This window comes from Meleagris gallopavo, chromosome 30, assembly GCF_905368555.1.
Source record: "Meleagris gallopavo chromosome 30, MGAL_WU_HG_1.1, whole genome shotgun sequence".
NCBI lineage: Eukaryota > Metazoa > Chordata > Aves > Galliformes > Phasianidae > Meleagris > Meleagris gallopavo.
This window is the reverse complement of record NC_139433.1, coordinates 2,845,028-2,862,844: the sequence shown is the minus strand read 5'-3', so window position 1 is coordinate 2,862,844 and position 17,817 is coordinate 2,845,028. Positions and strand designations below refer to the sequence as shown.

Below are 17,817 nucleotides of genomic sequence, written 5' to 3'. Positions count from 1 at the left end.
GGCTTCTGGGTAGCTTTTTATGCAAATTACCACCTGGCAGTGAGGACCCCCGCCTGGGCTGTCCTCGGCAGTGCCTGAAAGAGCGCGGCGCGGCGCGGGCAGCCCGCGAGGGTCCTGGCACGGCTGCGCATGCGTGGTGCCGCTCTAGGTGGCATCTTCCCCCCCTCCCCAAACCGCCGGGTCGTTCCTTATCGCTTCGGGAGCAGCGATGGATTTGGCGTACGTATGCGAATGGGAGAAGCGGCCGAAGAGCGACCACTGCCCGTCCATCCCTCTGGTCTGCGCCTGGTCCTGCCGCAACCTCATCGCCTTCACCACCGACCTGCGGAACGAGGAGGAGCGCGGTGCGGACCCCCCCCCCCCCCCCCCAAACCCCCCTGCCCCAACCCCGCCGTGCTCTCGGGGTCCCTCGGCCGTTCCAGCAGTGCCAGCAGGCCCCGTTCCCTGCTGCAGGCCGGTAATGGTTTGGGGGGTTTCGTTTCTGGCTTCGTGCAGATCTCACCCACATGGTTCACATCATCGACACGGAGCATCCCTGGGACGTCCATTCCGTCAACTCCGGCCACGTGGAAGCCATCACCTGCTTGGAATGGGATCAGTCGGGTGAGCTCGAGGCCTTCTCAACGCTCACAGGATCACAGGTTTGGGTTGGAAGGGACCTTTAAGGTCACCTCCTTCCAACCCCCTGCAGTAGGCAGGGACACCTCCCACAGCCCGGGTTGCTCACAGCCCCATCCAGCCTGGTCTTGGATGCTTCCAGGGAGGGGCATCCGCAGCCACGCTGAGAATCCAGTGTCTCACTGCCCTCATAGTAAAGCATTTCTCCCCGAGAGCCAGTCTGAAGCGACCCTCTTCCAGTTTAAAACCATTTCCCCTTGTCCTATTGCTACCTGCTCTTATAAAAAGCTCCTCCCCAGCTTTCCTGGAGGAAAACCACTCCTACTTCAGGCTACTTTCCACAGCAGTGCTGTGCCACTCGATGTAATTTGGCGTTGCTTCACAGCTACAAAGTGTTGGGCTCCGTCAGAGCTGCACGGGGTGGCTTGGTTCCTCACCTGGCGATTGGCAGCACCCAGGGTTCTTACAGGGCTGTGTCTCTGCAGGCTCCAGGCTGCTCTCAGCGGATGCAGACGGCCACATCAAGTGCTGGAGCATGACTGACCACCTGGCCAACAGCTGGGAGAACACAGTGGGCAGCATGGTGGAGGGGGATCCCGTGGTGGCCCTGTCCTGGCTGCACAATGGTGTAAAGCTGGCACTGCATGTAGAGAAGGTTTGTCAAGGGCTGGTTTGGGTCATTGGTGGGGGAGCTGGGAAAGTCCTCTGTGTGTTTCTGCTCTGCCATGGATTTCTTCCGTGGCGCTGGGCACGTCAGATAGGGGAATCTTTGAAGTTAAATGTTTCCTAGCTCCTGCTGAGAAATGCAGGTGGGGTGCCTCGTTCTTTTGGTGCTTTAAGCTTGTGTTACTCAGCCTGTTTCAGTCTCTGTGGCTGTAAAATGGAGATAAAAGCACGTGCTGGCCTACCAGGGGTACCTCAGCAGAAATGCAGTCGAGGTGAGGAGGTTTGTTCCAGGGATTTGGTAACGGGAGCCAAACGTGGACAGAGACTAGCTGTTTGTTTTGAAGCACATCTAATTCTGATTCAAAAAAAAAAAAAGAGAAAGTCTGTCAAGTACAAATTAACATTCTGCATTCTGAAATGTTAAGTCTTGCACAGAAACGTAGTGGGGCTGTGCATTGTGTTGGGCAGCAGCTGGCACTGCTTATCACCTGGGGAGAAGCCTTCCCCACGTCACATCTCAGAGCTGGGTGTGTGGACTCGATGCCTGGACTCCATTTAGCTCTGCTGACGTTGCTGCAGTGACTCAGGGGAGCAGAACTCTGCAGCTCTGGGTGCTCTGCAAGCATCAGATGCTGACATCTTTGTGCTGACAATTTTTATTCACAGTCTGGAGCATCCAACTTCGGGGAGAAGTTTTCCAGGGTCAAATTCTCCCCGTCGCTGACGTTGTTTGGTGGGAAGCCTATGGAGGGCTGGATTGCTGTGACCATCAGTGGGCTGGTGACAGTCTCCCTCCTCAAGCCCAACGGCCAGGTGCTGACATCCACAGAAAGCCTTTGCCGCCTCCGTTGCCGCGTTGCCTTGGCAGATGTCGCCTTCACTGGTGGGGGAAACATCGTGGTGGCCACTTCAGACGGCAGCAGTGCCTCCCCTGTCCAGTTCTACAAAGTCTGCGTGAGCGTGGTGAATGAGAAATGCAAGATAGACACTGAAATCCTACCTTCCCTCTTCATGCGCTGCACCACCGACCCTGCCCGCAAGGACAAATACCCAGCAATCACTCACCTGAAATTCCTTGCTCGGGATATGTCAGAACAGGTGAGCATCTGCTGTTGAAACAAGCAGGAGTTAAGTGGGTAACAAAGGAGATAACAGTTTCTTCCTCCCGTGGCTTCATCTCAAAGCTGTAGGAGGGGAGCAATCACGTCCTGCAGTGATTCTCTGCTGTTTTTGGACTTGCTGCTTGTTCAGCTTCAGTCGAACTGGTTGCACTTGGTAGGTCTGGGAGTCTGAAAAAGCAGTCTGAAAAGCCCCATTCTTCATTAACCTGATTATGCGTTGTCTTTATTTTATGACTCTGCCAATGGGTATTGTGAGTGTTCTGCTGGACAGTCCGGAGAGGTTCTGAGATATGAAGTCTTTCATCTTTGAGTCTCGACTTCAAAGCGGTCCCTCTCCAGAACACTTGGAGCTCTTGATCCATGTGACTTAATTTAGCAGCTTAACTCTATTTGTCATGGTAATATGACTGTGGAAATCAAAGTGGTTCAATGAAGCTGAAAAACTCTTCTCTCTCCTGTTTCCCCGTGGTTAGGATTGAGTGCCCTGTTGGAGAACACAGTGTCTGTTTTGGCTTCAAAGTCAGTTCTGTTCCTGCCCTTTTCTTCACGTTTAGTCTGTGATGTGTGGGGCAGCATTGGCAGGTTGCAGATTGGTGATCATCAGTGATATGAAGAAGCACAGGCTGTGATAACACTGCAGTTCTGCCTCTTTTTCATTCTAACTAGAGCTGGAACCTTCACCTTTATGTGTTGCTGGTACAATCCTTTGCTTTTCATTAGTGGTGTATGGGCTAATTAGGAAAAAGAGCCTCAGAGCAGAGAGGGAGAGGGGCTGAAAATGCTACTGAGTAACGTGGCTCCCTGTTGTGAATGCTGTGCCTACAAACAGTATGGCTTTCCCTTCTGCAGGTGTTGCTTTGTGCTTCCAACCAGAACAACAGCATTGTGGAGTGCTGGTCTCTGCGGAAAGAGGGCTTGCCTGTCAACAACATCTTCCAGCAGATCTCTCCTGTGGGTGAGTTCCAGCACCAAGAACTTAAGAACAGGAGTGTCTGGTCTTGAGGAGGTCTGAATGAGGGTGGTGAGGCAGGGACTCCAATCCCTTATCACATATTTATTTGTATTTCAGGTGTTCTCGGCCTCACGCTCTGTTCCATCCATTTGTTTGCATCTTAGGCAACAAATTGATGGTTTCCAGGAAGTGGTTTGTAGTTGTTACTTTCACTCAATAAAAGACATTTTCTGTTTTGCTGTGCAACCACTCTTCCTGCTGAGAGCAGAGCAAGCTGAGCCTTCTAAAGGCAAAAATGGTACAGTGTGCAAGTAGCTTCGTTGAGCTGCCCTGTCTGCACATCTCTTCCACTTGATTTCAAATGTAACAGCATCCAATCCGTGCTGTTTGCTCTGCTGAAATGCAAAGGGTTGTTTAATGTAAAGAACTGTTGATCACCACCAGCAGAGCCTTCCATCAAAAGTGATACAGCGAAACAAGTCGTTATTGGTGTGGTTTCTGAGCTCGGAAGAATGTGGGGAGATACAGGGGAAATACACTGGTCTGCATAGAGAAATGTGGGCAGAAGTCAGGAAGGGGCACTGTTTTCTGACCCCTTTGGACAGAGATGTCTCACTTTATTTTTCCAAGTTGGAGACAAACAACCCATGATCCTGAAATGGCGAATTCTTTCTGCCACCAATGATTTGGATCGTGTCTCAGCTGTGGCTCTGCCCAAGTTGCCCATCTCCCTCACAAATACTGATCTGAAGGTGGCAAACGACACCAAATTCTTCCCTGGACTGGGTAAGGAGTCTCTGTTTTCTTTCTCTTAAATATATGATTTCTGCCTGAAACTTTCCCTCCTCGTCTTCTGAATTGTAGCTGAAGGAAGAATTCAGAACAACACGTATGAGAGATTGATGCAGAAACTTTCCAAGGCAATGCTCGTCCTGTTTCATTTCCATGGGGGGATGCATACCTCTGAAATGCTGGTGTGGCTTCAAGGCATGAATGTGCCTGCAAGCCCACAGCCTTTGGGTGCTGTGCTGTTGCCACGTGCACCTTTAGTGGCTGTTTTGCTGGGTGAGGTCAGGGTTATACCAGAATTTGCTTTTGCTCAGCTTTGGTTGTCATCTCTCCCCAGGTCTGGCATTGGCTTTTCACGATGGCAGTGTCCACATTGTTCATCGCCTGTCCCTGCAAATGATGGCTGTCTTCCATGGCTCTTCTTCCCAGCGCCCAGTGGATGAGCAGACTATCAAAAGGCAGAGAACTACTGGCCCCCTGGTTCACTTCAAAGCCATGCAGCTCTCCTGGACGTCTCTGGCCTTGGCTGGCATTGATAGCCACGGGAAGGTAGTGTGTTCTGTTACGTGGGCTGCTCTCCTGGGATCTCTATCTCTCTAAATGGTGATGGATCATTCTGGAAAGCTCTGGGAATGCCATTTCCAGCTGCGTGATCCACGTTAAACAAGGTGTGATGCATCCCTTTACTGGAGGCTTTGTATCTTCGGGCCAACAATGAGCTGCAGGTCACCCTGTGTTACGCAGTAGCTTTTGTGGAGAGCATTCAAGCCAGTTCTCGATAGGAATTTTCCTTTGCCTCCTCCATTCAGCTGAGCATGCTTCGTATCTCCCCCTCCATGGGCCACGTGCTGGACATGAACACCTCCCTCCGCCACTTGCTGTTCCTGTTGGAGTACTGCATGGTGACTGGCTACGACTGGTGGGACATCCTGCTCCACGTCCAGCCCAACATGGTCCAAAACCTGGTGGAAAAGCTGCATGAAGAATACACACGGCAGAGCGCAGCCCTGCAGCAGGTCAGCAAGAGTGGAATCTCTGTTTACAGCAGAGGGAAGTGGGCACAGGGAGAGGGCTCAGCAACGGGGCTGTAACGACCTGCCTGCGCTGCCTTTGAATGCTCTACTTGAGCAGTGCTTGAGGTGTGAAGAGCCACTCTTGGCACGGTGTTTGTTGTCACCAATCTCTACCTGTCGGGGAGTTCTGGTGTGATGTGAGAGCCTATTTTTGACAGAGGTCGTGTCAGAGTACTGGGAGCAATAGGACCGTTTGTACGTGCATGAAACAGCACTCGCTGTCCTAGTCGTTCACACAGCAGAGATGCAGAACAGAGGATAAAGCAGTTCGTGAGCTGATCTTTCTACCTTCACTCCTGAATGTTTTCTCATGCCTCTGTCCCTCAGGTTCTCGCCACACGCATTGTTGCCATGAAAGCATCTCTTTGCAAGCTCTCCTCCAGCACGATAGCCCGTGTTTGTGACTACCATGCCAAGCTGTTCCTGATTGCCATCAGCTGCACCCTGAAGTCACTGCTGCGCCCACACTTCCTCAACACCCCAGATAAGAGTCCTGGGGACCGGCTCACAGAGATCTGCTCCAAGATCACAGATATAGGTGGGGATTGCTGGTCATGTCGGGCACAGCTCTCTGAACGTCCTGCATCAGCTCCTTTTGGACTCAGTGTGAAATGTCCTAAGCTCCTAGTTGCTTCCTGGGTTTGAGGAAGAGGGAAATGAGGGTGGAGTGTGGGTCCATCTCCTGATTGAACCAGATGTTTTGCTTCTGTTTCAGACATTGACAAGGTGATGATCAACTTAAAGACGGAGGAGTTTGTCCTGGAGATGAACACATTGCAGTCTCTGCAGCAGCTCATCCAGTGGGTGGGGGATTTTGTGCTCTATCTACTGGCCAGCCTGCCTAACCAGGTGAGAGCCTGGGCTTCCAAAAACAGTCTCTTATGAACCTCTTCCACCTCTAAGCTCCGTGGCATCCTCTACAAGTCTGTCTGCTGTCCTGTAAATGGAACAGCAGCTCCAGCAGGTTGAGTTTAAGCCCCAATCCCAAAATGTTTCTCTTTGCAGGGCTCTCCTGTGAGGCCAGGCCACAGCTTCCTGCGAGATGGACCATCCCTGGGCATGTTCAGGGAGCTGATGGTGGTGATTCGTATTTGGGGGCTGCTGAAACCAAGCTGCCTCCCCGTCTACACGGCAACCTCTGACACTCAGGACAGCATGTCCCTCCTCTTCAGGCTTCTCACTAAACTCTGGCTGTGCTGTAAGTGTTTGCCAGTTTCCTCAAACAAAAGGATCTTGCCTAATTTGGGTTGTGCGTGCTAGAAATAATTGCAGGGGGTAACTTTTGAGTGGGTCTGTAGTTCTTTAGAAAGGGCAAGTGGAGCTGCCAACTTTATTGTTCCCTGTGCTGTGTTGGCGGATGGAGGAGGAAACTGCATCCACTTCTTTCAGTCTGTAAATGAGATGTGTAAAGATGACGCTGGTTTTTCCTCTCTTTCTGCTTCATTTTCCATGCAGGTCGTGAAGAAAATCACATCACAGAGCCAGATGATACCCTGATAGATGAGTGTTGCCTCCTGCCCAGCCAGTTGCTCATTCCCAATATTGATTGGTTGCCTATCAACGATGGCATTATCAGCAAGCTGCAAAACAAACAGCTTGTCAGGCTGCAGTTTGGAAAAGCTCCTGGGCTCATTGGTCACACTGTCTCTTCCCAGTTTGATGCCTTTGTAAGGTACAAAGATCTGAAACAAATACATGGCGTGGTTGAGAACTCTCCAGCTCTGAGGGGTCATTGGATCTGGGATGCCTGTGTCACAAGAGGATTTATTATCTTTGCTTGAGTTCCCAGTCATTAGTGAGTTAAAGGACTGAAATGAGATGGCAGGAGGAGGGGGGGGAAAGTGCTCATTTGTGTTTAGATTGATGTCAGCATGCCTTTGAATCCAGTGGCACTTTACAGAGTATGTAGTCATAGCCTGGGCCCCACTGGCCATTGAAATGCAGCTCACTGTCCTGGCAACAGCCTGTAGAAAGTGATACCCTAGAAACGATCCCATTCTTCTTCCTGCACAGGGCACCTGGTCAGCCCAAAATTGATCATCTGAGAAGGCTTCATTTAGGAGCATACCCAACAGAAGAATGCAAGTCGTGTACCAGGTAAGTGGTGCAGACTAATCCCTTCCATGCAGAGGAGGTCTTGGCACAAACTCAAACTGTCTTTTGTCATTCAAAAGCTCCCTTGGTCTCTGTTTACCATCCCAGCTGGTATCCCAGTAACTTCTCATGTGATTTACGCCTGCAGGAGGAAATGCTGCTTCTAAATTAAGGCTTTTCGTTTATGGCACTTTGCATTTAAAGAAAGCATTTGTGGGTATGATTAAGATGTCCCTGATGTGGAAGAGGAAGATCCTTAAATGCTTGTTGGAAAGCAGGAAGGCTGACTCAGGATAGCTGCTACTATCATTGCAAGTGCAGCTGTTAAATTCAAGTCTTACTGCCTTGCCTTGCAGAGTAACCACAGCTCTCTGAGAATTAACTTCATTCCTCACTGGCAGTTGAAATAGTTTTTATCTAAGGGCTGAATGCTGCAATGTGGGATAAATATGGTGTTGCTTTAACAGAAAAATGTGAGGACCGTCAGATGACAAAGGTAAACAGAGACCAGAATTTGCCTGTAGGGTCTTTATTGGTGATGAGATCCCTGGCTCAGCCTGCAGGCTGCCCTGTTCTTGGGGAGGAGGCAGTGGGTGCAAATAATGGTACTGTTTGTGGGTGATCTTTCAAACCTCACTTTGCTTTTGGAGTTTTTTTGTGCTGTCCCCCCACAAAAAAGCATCGACAATCATGTGATTGAATTAGCTCTAACGATTAGTTTTAATAGTAAGTCTCTGTAGCAGATCATTTATATAAGATAATATCTGCTGTTTTGTGTATAAATAACAGCTGGGGGCTGTTGTATGAAGACATCTCTCTGTCCCAAGGTGTTTCAGTCCTCAAAAACATCACCTGCAAATGGCAGAGGATGATTTCCTCCTCACTCCCTGCTCGCTGTGTGACCAGAAGCGCCAGCATTGCTGGTTTGTTTCCTGCCCTTCCCATCTTTGTGCCAGGCTGTACCTCTCTTCTGCTTTCTTCCTTTCCAGGTGTGGCTGCGTTACGATGCTGAAATCTCCAAACAAAGTCACTGCTGTGAAGCAGTGGGAGCAACGCTGGGTGAAAAACTGCCTGTGTGGGGGGCTGTGGAGGAGGATGCCCCTCAGCTATTCCTGAGAGCACCTCCGTGGGGCACGGAGAGAGCAACGGGTGCCAAGTGGAAGAGCTGGAGGTGCTTTGGGAGCGAGGAGCTGCAGCCCTTGTGAGACAGCACCCAGTGGTTGGCTGGGAGTGCTGATACGTTTTTCTTTCAGCTTCAACGCTTGAAGCCCTAAAAAGAAAAGAGGGGAGGAAGGAAAGGAACTTTTGAGGGGCTCCCTTTAGGCTTTACTCTGTGAAGTTTTCCCCTTGCCACCAAAGGCAGTGTCAGCTGGAAGCCAAGGGCCAAGGAGGGGGGAAACCTGCTGCCTTCGTGTGTCTCTGGGCAGACCAAGCAGAACGACTGAGCCCTGCAGTCAGGCGTGGCACAAACTGAGTGGGAATGAGGGGCTCTGGGGGTACACAGAGAATCTCCAAGGAGAGAGGAGCAAACACTTGGTTCCTTGTGTTCCTCCTTTGCTGTGGGCTGCTTGGGAAGCGTGGCACGGGTTCATCAGTTCCTGTTTCCTTCTGCAACTCCGTGCTTTGAGTGAACTTGGCTCCAAGACTTCACCATTGTATGTATCTGTGTTCTGGTGGATGCAGGAGCAGGAACATGAGGCTTGCTGCCTGGAGCAAACCCAGCCACGTAACTCTGAGCTCTTTTGTAAATAAAAGTTCCCTTAATTTCGTACAGAATGTTTGGTTTGTTTGCAGAACTTCAGCCCTCTTTCATGTGACTTTGGTTGTGCTGTGAGCCCAGGGCTGCTGATGCATCAACACAAGAAAAGCAGGAAAGTGGTGTGAATTGCACCTCTGTTAGGAAAGGAGCTGCAAGCATTTGCAAAATCGAATGGTTTTCAACCTTCTATCAGATTATAACGGGCAGGAGAGGAGAAAACTTGGGGTAATGAAGAATGTTGTAAGTCTGCAGCTTCAGACAAAGCTGAGTGCTGCAGTGGGTTGGAGGAAGAGCTTTCCTAGCACACAACTCAGACCGAAATCTGAGTGCTTTTAGCTGTTCTGTGAGGGTGGTTGGAGCCAATCTGGGGCTTGGCTGAATTCCTGCTCAGCTGGATATACATCTGGGTGTCCTCTGAGACCATTTAAGGGAAGGATGATGCCATTTTTTTAATATTCACATCCCTCTGGGAGCGAGTTTTCATTTATTAGTGAAAAATTGAGCTGGTGGTGAAGAGCTCAGCCCTCAGCTCTGATGTTTTTCTGCAGAGCCGGTCTGTGCCTTGCTATTCTTCTGCTAATTAAGGACAGTCAGATGGCTAATTAGGGAAACTACAACTCCTTGTCAAGGCGGGTTTTCCCCTGTAAGTAAAACTCATCAACGTGGGTCCTTGCTCATCTCCTTTCTCTGGAGGAGCACTTCGGGGTTATTTAATGGCTGTGGCACACAGAGGAGAGAGCAGAGCTCTGTTCCTGCAGCCTGCCCATGCCCTGTGCATGCAGGCAGTCCCTGCTCTGCTGGGCAGCATCCAACCTCGCCGTGCTGTGGGGTGCAGTGTTGTTCCTTTGGGATGCTCAGTGCTGGGAGGGAGGTGTGGGGTCCAACCCCCATGGTTTATTGGATCTGCGTGCACTAAGGGATGGGCTTGGGGATGATGGGGGTGACACGGGGCCGTCCTGGCTGTGCTACCCCCAGATCTCAGCATCTCGCACCCCCCCCCCCCTCCCTTGGCTCTGCTCCCCACCCCACTCAGTGCAGTTCTGCCTGCAGCAATTGGCGTTGCTTTATTATGGTGGTTGCAATACAGATGTGTCCAGCAAAGCCTGCAGCAGTGCCTCCCCATTCCTGGGCATCTCTCAGCCCCCCCTTGGATCCCCACATCATAAGCGGGAGCTCAGGGTCCCCATCCCCCTCTGTGCCCAGCAGCGTGGGCTCAACGCGTGGCCACGTCCTCATCCCCATCCCTGGAGGCCATGATGCTGTCAATCCATTCAGCGTAGGGTGCAATGCGGGTGTAGATGGCTGGCTTCTTGTAGTTGCCACAGACACGAGAGCCGGCCGTCACCACCCCCTCAGCCACACCATTGCAGACCAAAGGACCCCCGGAGTCACCCTGTGGAGACGAAACTCATTGCCACGTGGCTCTCAGGTTGCAGTTTTGGATCAGCCTCACTGTTGTCCCCCCTGCCAGCCTTCACAGAATGGCCAGGGTTGGAAGGGACCTCAAGGATCACGAATTCCCTGCCACATGCAGGGCCACCAACCTCCACATTTAATAACAGGCTGCCCAGGGCCCCATCCATCGTGGCCTTGAACACCTCCAGGGATGGATGGAGCATCCACAGCCTCTCTGGGCAGCTGTTCCAGCACCTCACCACTCTCATAGCACAGAACTTCCTCCTGACATCCAACCTCAATCTTCCCTCCCTCAACTTCCAACCATTTCCCCTTGTCCTGCAGTTATCTCCCCTTTCCAAGAGCTGTTTGCAGGCTCCCTTTAGGTACTGCATGCTGCAATGAGGTCACCCCGCAGCCTTCTTTTCTCCATGCTGAACAAGCCCAGCTCCTTCAACCTGTCTTTGTAGTGGAGGTGCTGCAGCCCCCTGCTCATCTTTGTGGCTCCTCTGGACCCTCTCCCACAGCTCCCTGTTTTCTTACACTGGGACCCCTCTTCTCACCCAGGTGCAGGGATCCCAGCAGGGATGAAACCCCACCCCACACCCTCACCCCTTCCCAGCATCTTCCCACTCCTCTCCCAAGCCCCGCATGGGATCATCTCCTCCCAGGGCTCCGACCTTGCAGGTATCCTTCTTACGGGAGTCGGTGCACATCATCTTCTCGGTGATGGTGCGGTCGTGGCGGGTGCGGTGGTTGCAGAGCTCTCTGCTGATCACCGGACGCTTTACTTCCTGCAGCCGATCCGGTCGCTTCCCGCTGTGTGTCACCGTCCCCCATCCCGCAGCATCGCACAAAGTGTCGGCCGCCACCTCCCGGTCCTCGCGTTGGAACGGCAGCACCTTCACGTGTTCGTTCAGCTCCGCTTTTTCCTCCAGCTGCCACCGAGAGAGAAAGGCAGAGGGGTCAGGGGGATGCGGCACACAGCCGGGCTCCCTCCTGCAGCCCCCAGGGTGCAGCTGGGGGTCGGCATCGTGGGGATGGATGGAGATGTTCCGACACGGCTCAGCTCCATGGGATGCAAAGGGGTCGAGGGGGCCAAGAGGAGAAGGTAGGTGAGTGCGGGTTGGGAGGTGAGGAGGGGTGAGGGGAGCCCACCTGGAGCAGCAGGAGGTCGTCCCGGTTGTTGTGGATGTTGCTGCCGGGGTGGGCGATTTGTGCCCTCACCCCATACAGCCGTTTGTGGGGCTCCGGTTCCGTCAGTGAATGAGCACCCAGCAGCACCTGGAAGCGTTTATCTCCCCTGTGGGGTGAGGGAAGGGGCTCAGTGTATGGAGCTGGGGGGGATGGCTGCAGGGCCCGGAGTCCCCCCCCCCCTCAGCCTCCCCACGTGCAGCCCCCACATCCCCACATCACTCACATCTGCTCGGTGCAGTGAGCGGCGCTCAGGACCCACTGGGGGGCGATGAGGAACCCCCCGCAGACGTGCTGCCCGTCCTGCTGCAACGAGGCCATATAGGGCCGCAGGTGGGGCTGCGACTCCGAGCCCCCCAGGATCCGACCCCGGGGCTGTGCTGGTGCAGGGCGGGGAGAGACAGCGTTAACTGGGGGACACCAGAATGAGAGACCCCTCGAGATCCCTTCTCACACCCTCAGGGACCGCAGTGGGGTTTCCTGTCTCCATATGAGGTCTCCTTTCTCTAAGTGCCTCAATGTCCCTCGCAGCCACCCCCAGAGAAGCACAGTGTGATGCTGCTCTGTGTCCCTGTGACCCCACGGTGGGTCTCTGCCCACCAACCGAACCCATCCGAGAGCCCACAGCCCTCCTGGGGACACTCAGCTCTGTCCCCATCCCCATCCCGATCCCGTGCCATGCTCACCATCCACCACGGCCCCCAGCATCAGGATGAGGACAGACCCAGCAGCAGCACACGGCCCCATGGCTGCAGTGAGCGGCTGCTCCGGGGATGGGATGGGGATTGGTTTTATATCCAGTTTGGGGCCACAGGGAGGTCAGGAAGGGAAAAAGGAGGGGATTTCCGCAGCGAGGCGATGCCAAATGTGCTTCAACTCTCCGTTATAAAACGGATCAAGCGTTCCTGGACAAACAACTTCAGGAGGAAGCAGCCGTTCCCAGCTGTTGGGTCTGGCAGCAGCAGGAGGGAATTTCTGCAGCACTGAGGGGTCGGTGGCTGTGGGGACAAAGAGGTCGGGGTGTCCAAGGGGTGACGGCCCCTCTTCCCTTCAACCCGGTACCACAAAGCAGAGCCACAACCCCACAGCTCTGAGCCCTTCCCAGCATCACACAGAGCAGTGGGGCAGCACTGGGGTGGATGTCCCAACCCAACCCTATGGCACGGCCCTCATCCCGTCCCCGTATGTCCCATGTGCTGCTGTTCTGTAATGTTAAGTGAAGTGTTGAGAAGGGAACCTCGACTGGAACCGCAGGTTGTTTGATTATTATTATTATTATTATTATTTTGCTTTTTATCAGCATAAAATGTCTTGGGGTTTATTTCAGGCTACCGTGCAGTTATCCTGAGCTGCAGCTGTGCCAAAGCCATCGCTCCGGAGTCACCGTGAGCCCGGCGATGTCTGTCTCCATCCACGTGGGGAGGGGGCCGTGCTGGGGGTCTGTGCCACGAGAGCAGAGCCTGACATCGGGATTTCTGCACTCCAGGCCCGGTCAGAGCGGCTTAACTGCAATGATTCGGGATTTAACGTTAAATACGCCAGGAGATTTTTGCCCACTTAGGGTCGAAAATGGAACGAGGGCAAAGCGCAGAGGCACAGAGCTGCTCTCAGATGCCCCGGCCCTGAATTTGGGGAGTTTCCCGAATGCGGGAGCCGGGCTGAGCCTCGGGGCGGTGCCGCGTCTGACCCCACGGTGGGCAGTGGGGCTCCGGGGAGACCCTGGGCCGAGCGGTGGGGGCTGCTTGGGGGTCAGGCGGCCGATTCCCGGGGGTAGGATGGGGAGGGGTGGGATGGGATCCCAGAGCGGGGTGGGAGATGGGGTCCGGACCCTCTGCAAAGCCCGGGGGGCAGAGCCGCCTTATGGGGGTGCGGAGCAGCGCGGGGGGGTTGGATGCGCCGCAGGCGGGGGACATAAAGCAGCACGGGGGCACCGCCCCCGCTCGGTGCCGCCCCCCCCGATCCCTTTGTCTCGCACCCGACCCCCGCCCGCACCCTTTACCGGCCCTCCCCCCCTACCCTCACGCCCCGCGTCCCCGCAGCGGTTCAGCGCCCCGAAAGCGGCCGGGAGCGGCGGGGCGGGGCGGGGGGCGGTGGGGAGGGGGCGGAGGAGGAGGCGGCGGCGGCGGCGGCGGCGGCGGAGGATACAGCCGCGTTCCGCCGAGGCAGAGCAGCCCCGCGTTGCGGGAGCCCCGCGGACGTCCCCGGCTCCGCCCGTGCCCCCCCCCGCTCGGATTCCCCCCCCCAGGAGAGGCTGCAGCCGAGGTGAGTGGGGGGGGGGCGGCCGCGGGGACACAAAGGGCCGCGCCCCCCTCCCTTCCCGGCCCCCGCCCGGGGCTGCGGCACGGCGCTACGATCGTCCCCGGTTGCTGCGGGGCTGCCCCTCCCCCCCTCCCCCTTTCCCCCCCGGTGCTGCACCCCGTAGTGTCCCTCCGTATCGCCATCCCCCGGTACTGCCCCCAACCCCGGTACTGCCCCCCTATATTGCCCCTCCTCCTCCCGCACCACCCTCCCGTCTCCCCCCCCTTTCCATCCTCGTTGCACTCAGTACTTGTCGGAAGTTTCTGGGAGCTGAGGCCGGGGGGGTTCCCCGGGCCCCCACCCCCTGTTCTGCCCTGAGGGTGGCACAACCCCTCCCCGCATCCTCCACGACCCTGAGTCCCCACCCCACCTGTTGTCACAGCCCCCCCGTAGGGCACCCCCAGGACCATGATCTCTCCGAAGGACAAGGCCAAGGCTCCCAAGGACAGCATGACGCTCCTGCCCTGCTTCTACTTCGTGGAGGTAGGTGTGGGGCAGGTGGGGGTCTGGGGGAGGGGGGGGGTCACATCTTCCCCACCCTGCGATGCCACCACGCACTGAGCCCCCGCTATGCATGGGGCTCTGCCACCACCCGTGTCCCCACGAGTGCACTGAATGGGACCTGGGGGGACTGCGGTGGGCAATGAGCCCTCCCTGTCCCCCTCCACCCCACCAGCTGCCCATCGTGGCCTCCTCCATCGTGACGCTGTACTTTCTGGAGCTCACCGACCTCTTCAAGCCGGCCAAGGTGGGCTTCCAGTGCCACGACCGCGCGCTCTCCATGCCCTACGTGGAGAGCAGCGAGGAGCTCATCCCATTGCTCATGCTGCTCAGCCTCGCCTTCGCTGCCCCTGCCGCCTCGGTGCGTCCCATGCCGCTATGGGGCCGGGTCCTGCTGCCTTTGGGGTTGCACTGAGCACGGTTCCCCCCTGCAGATCATGCTCGGGGAAGGTCTGGTGTACTGCCTGCAGTCTCGGCTGAAGGGCCGCACCGGCACCGAGGGCAGCATCAACGCTGGTGGCTGCAACTTCAACTCCTTCCTGCGCCGCACCGTAAGGTTTGTGGGTACGTTGTGCCACCGCCTGACCCAGGGGTTCGGGATTGGGGTGGGCGCATCAACCCTGCAGGTGGAATCCGAGCCCTCTGTGCCCCCATAGGTGTCCACGTCTTCGGGCTCTGCGCCACTGCGCTGGTGACCGATGTCATCCAGTTGGCCACTGGCTACCATGCGCCCTTCTTCCTGACCGTCTGCAAGCCCAACTACACGCTGCTGGGCACGCCCTGCGATGCCAACCCCTACATCACACAGGATATCTGTGCTGGCACCGACAAGCACGCCATCCTATCTGCCAGGTATGTGCCATAGGGCAGAGCGGTCCAGCGCCCTACAGCACGCTGCAGCTCAGCCCTGTGCTCTCCTGCAGGAAGACTTTCCCATCCCAGCACGCCACGCTGTCCGCCTTCGCCGCTGTCTATGTGTCGGTGAGTGTGGAACGCCATGTGGCTCCACGGGTGAGTCCATACGGTTGATGTTCTCCTCCCTCCCCTTCAGATGTACTTCAACTCCACCATCTCGGACAGCACCAAGCTCCTGAAGCCCATCCTGGTCTTCGCCTTCGCCATCGCCGCCGGCATCTGCGGGCTGACGCAGATCACGCAGTACCGCAGCCATCCCACTGATGTCTACGTGGGCTTCCTCATCGGCGCCGGCATCGCCGCGTACCTGGTGGGTTCCACAGGCCGGGGGTTTTGTGCTGTGTGCTGCCCTGCAGCCTCACTAAACACGGTCCCCCCCACCCCGCAGGCGTACCATGCAGTGGGCAACTTCCGTGCCCCCGCTGAGAGGATCCCGATGCCAGCTCCAGCCAAGGATGCTCTCCGGGTGTTGACGCAGCGCGGCCACGACGCCGTGTACCAGCAGAACAAATCAGTGAGCACTGACGAACTGACCCCACGCCTGGAGGAGGAGGAGGCGGCCGTGCGCCCGGTGCCACGCGACAAGAACTCTTTGGGCAGCCTGAAACGCGCCAGCGTGGACGTGGATCTGCTGGCACCGCGCAGCCCCATGGCCAAGGAGAACATGGTGACCTTCAGCAACACGCTGCCACGCGTCAGCACGCCTTCCATGGAGGACGCCGCGCGTCGGCACATGACCATCCACGTGCCGCTGGACGCCTCGCGCTCCAAGCAGCTCATCTCCGAGTGGAAGCAGAAGGCGATGGAGGGTCGCGGGGCGGACGAGGTGGAGGAGGAGGTGCCCCCGGCGCTGTACCCCACGGTTCAGGCTCGCCCCGAGCGCACGGCGTTGGGTCCCAGGGTTCTCCTCCCACCCCGTCCCGGCGCAGCGCCGTTGGTGCACATCCCCGAGGAGAGCGCGGCGGGCGGCGGCGGGGCCGTGCGGGCCAAGTGGGTGATGGTGGCTGAGAAAAGCGCGCCTCGCACCGCCAACCCCCCCCGTCTGATGCAGGTGATCGCCATGTCCAAACCGCAGAGCGCGGCTCCCAGCACCCCCAAGCATTCGGAAACCTCCTCGTCCTCCACCAGCTCCGACTCCTCGCAGTACCGCTCGCCCTCGGAACGCGACAGCTCCAGCATCGTCACCATCGACGCTCACGCCCCTCACCACCCCGTGGTGCATCTCAACGCCGGGAACGGGCCCTGGGAGTGGAAGGCGGCCCCGAAAGGTGCCGAGGATGGCTACGAGCTGGGCGAGGTGGGGAAGGAGTTTCGTGCCTTCCACCAGGCCAAGAGCGCCGGCGTTTCGCCCGGCTCCTCGCTGAGCGACGTGGAGCAGGAAGAGCCGCGGTACGGCAGCCTGGCGGCCATCCATGGGGCAGCGGGGGGCGCGGAGAGGGGGGATGTGGGTGAGGGGCTGCTGGGTGCTGCCAGCCGTGAGGCCACGCTGCGCAGGAAGGCGGCTGAGCGCGACGTGCTCACGGACTGCGATGCTGACAGCTTCTATAGGAAAATGCCAGCAGGGCGCAGGTTTAAGGACTGAGCCCAGCCACCCATTCCATCCCATCCCCCCTCGGGTGTGGACCCGAGCACTTTGGACTTCAATTTTCTCTCTAAAACAGGTGCTGATGTTTTGGGGTTTTTTTTTTTTTTTGTTTGTTTGTTTGTTTTTTTTGAGGGGGTGTTAATTTATTCGGATGATGGTATTGTAGGTGTGTGGGGTGGGGGAGCAGTTGGTGTTAAAAGGGCTTTGGGGAATGGCAGCACGTGGCTGTGTGTGGGAGCTGTGGGGCTCAGCGCTGCACGGGGGGGTGCAGTCCCCGCTGCTGCTTCATTTTTTTGGGGGGGGGGAAATGGGGGAGCGGTGCCGGGAGGGGCTGCGTGTCCATGGGCTGAGCGCTGGGCATGTGAAGCTGTAAATATTGCGCTGGGGAAAGTAGAGAGTGCATTCGGGGGGGGTGGGGGGGAGGGAACCCCCCCCCCGGAGCTGCGTTGGGCTGCAATGAGCTCTGGGTGCTGCTTGAGCTGAGCCCCGGGCAAAGGCTCCGGGTGGGGCAGGGGGGGGCAGGGGGATCTCGGAGCTGTGAACGCATCCGTCAGGGCGTCGGCTGAAACCGCTGTGGTTTGAAAAGTGAATAAACGTGTGAACGTGGCCCGGGAGGGCGCTGCGCGATGGGGGATCCGGAGAGGGGGAAAATCGGGAGGGGGGGGATCGCTCCGCGCAGCTGTGATGGGGGCTTGGGGGGCACTGGGGGGGGGTGATGGGAGGGGGGGTTGAGGGTCCCGCTGAGCACAGGGTCACCTCTCGGCTGCGGAGCCGCCCGGCAGCGAAGTGCCACCGCTGCAGTTTCCATCCCCGTTGCTGTGGTAACGGAAGGGATGCGTGCGCCGAGCTCAGCTCCC

At 56.6% G+C, this 17,817-nt stretch overlaps 3 protein-coding genes across 9 annotated transcripts; 2 read left to right on the top strand and 1 right to left on the bottom strand.

Moving 5' to 3' along the window:
- Positions 1 to 94: 94 nt before the first annotated feature.
- Positions 95 to 9,089, top strand: MED16 (mediator complex subunit 16). Its single transcript, XM_003213255.5, has 14 exons — positions 95 to 344; positions 496 to 603; positions 1,104 to 1,273; positions 1,951 to 2,382; positions 3,255 to 3,360; positions 3,988 to 4,143; positions 4,484 to 4,695; positions 4,956 to 5,162; positions 5,547 to 5,757; positions 5,935 to 6,068; positions 6,225 to 6,417; positions 6,675 to 6,891; positions 7,233 to 7,316; positions 8,303 to 9,089. Exons 1-14 carry the CDS (start codon positions 209 to 211, stop codon positions 8,427 to 8,429), a joined length of 2,493 nt encoding a protein of 830 aa, XP_003213303.5. The 5' UTR covers positions 95 to 208; the 3' UTR covers positions 8,430 to 9,089.
- A 1,021-nt stretch (positions 9,090 to 10,110) lies between these two features.
- CFD (complement factor D) lies at positions 10,111 to 12,500 on the bottom strand. The gene is made up of 5 exons (XM_010724976.4): positions 12,348 to 12,500; positions 11,888 to 12,041; positions 11,626 to 11,770; positions 11,148 to 11,405; positions 10,111 to 10,465 (listed from the first exon to the last, which is right to left on the bottom strand). Exons 1-5 carry the CDS (start codon positions 12,406 to 12,408, stop codon positions 10,286 to 10,288), a joined length of 798 nt encoding a protein of 265 aa, XP_010723278.2. The 5' UTR covers positions 12,409 to 12,500; the 3' UTR covers positions 10,111 to 10,285.
- Positions 11,403 to 17,435, top strand: PLPPR3 (phospholipid phosphatase related 3). Of its 7 annotated transcripts, XM_085211702.1 has the most exons (8): positions 11,403 to 11,578; positions 12,989 to 14,442; positions 14,636 to 14,821; positions 14,895 to 15,024; positions 15,117 to 15,312; positions 15,384 to 15,441; positions 15,512 to 15,685; positions 15,764 to 15,905. In XM_085211702.1, exons 1-7 carry the CDS (start codon positions 11,442 to 11,444, stop codon positions 15,637 to 15,639), a joined length of 2,289 nt encoding a protein of 762 aa, XP_085067828.1. In that variant the 5' UTR covers positions 11,403 to 11,441; the 3' UTR covers positions 15,640 to 15,685; positions 15,764 to 15,905. The 7 variants fall into 7 exon arrangements, with proteins under 7 accessions (XP_085067828.1, XP_085067827.1, XP_085067826.1 ...); XM_085211701.1 differs by lacking the exon at positions 15,384 to 15,441 and having other exon boundaries at positions 14,636 to 14,707; positions 15,764 to 17,435; XM_085211700.1 differs by lacking the exon at positions 15,384 to 15,441 and having other exon boundaries at positions 15,764 to 17,431.
- The last annotated feature ends 382 nt before the right edge of the window (positions 17,436 to 17,817 follow it).

What these genes read in the sequence shown, in the direction of transcription:
- MED16 (XM_003213255.5), top strand. Translation starts at nt 209, where the DNA reads ATGGATTTGGCGTACGTATGCGAATGGGAGAAGCGGCCGAAGAGCGAC. An exon ending in GCATTGATAGCCACGGGAAG is followed by an intron (nt 4,696 to 4,955) that starts GTAGTGTGTTCT and finishes TCCTCCATTCAG; the next exon opens with CTGAGCATGCTTCGTATCTC. An exon ending in TGGCCAGCCTGCCTAACCAG is followed by an intron (nt 6,069 to 6,224) that starts GTGAGAGCCTGG and finishes TTCTCTTTGCAG; the next exon opens with GGCTCTCCTGTGAGGCCAGG.
- PLPPR3 (XM_085211700.1), top strand. Translation starts at nt 11,442, where the DNA reads ATGCGGCACACAGCCGGGCTCCCTCCTGCAGCCCCCAGGGTGCAGCTG. An exon ending in GAGGGGGCCAAGAGGAGAAG is followed by an intron (nt 11,579 to 12,988) that starts GTAGGTGAGTGC and finishes GGTTTATTTCAG; the next exon opens with GCTACCGTGCAGTTATCCTG. An exon ending in CCGCACCGTAAGGTTTGTGG is followed by an intron (nt 15,025 to 15,116) that starts GTACGTTGTGCC and finishes GTGCCCCCATAG; the next exon opens with GTGTCCACGTCTTCGGGCTC.
- CFD (XM_010724976.4), bottom strand. Translation starts at nt 12,408, where the DNA reads ATGGGGCCGTGTGCTGCTGCTGGGTCTGTCCTCATCCTGATGCTGGGG. An exon ending in GCTGGGGGCCGTGGTGGATG is followed by an intron (nt 12,042 to 12,347) that starts GTGAGCATGGCA and finishes GCCCTGCACCAG; the next exon opens with CACAGCCCCGGGGTCGGATC. An exon ending in GCTCACTGCACCGAGCAGAT is followed by an intron (nt 11,771 to 11,887) that starts GTGAGTGATGTG and finishes CTCACCCCACAG; the next exon opens with GGGAGATAAACGCTTCCAGG.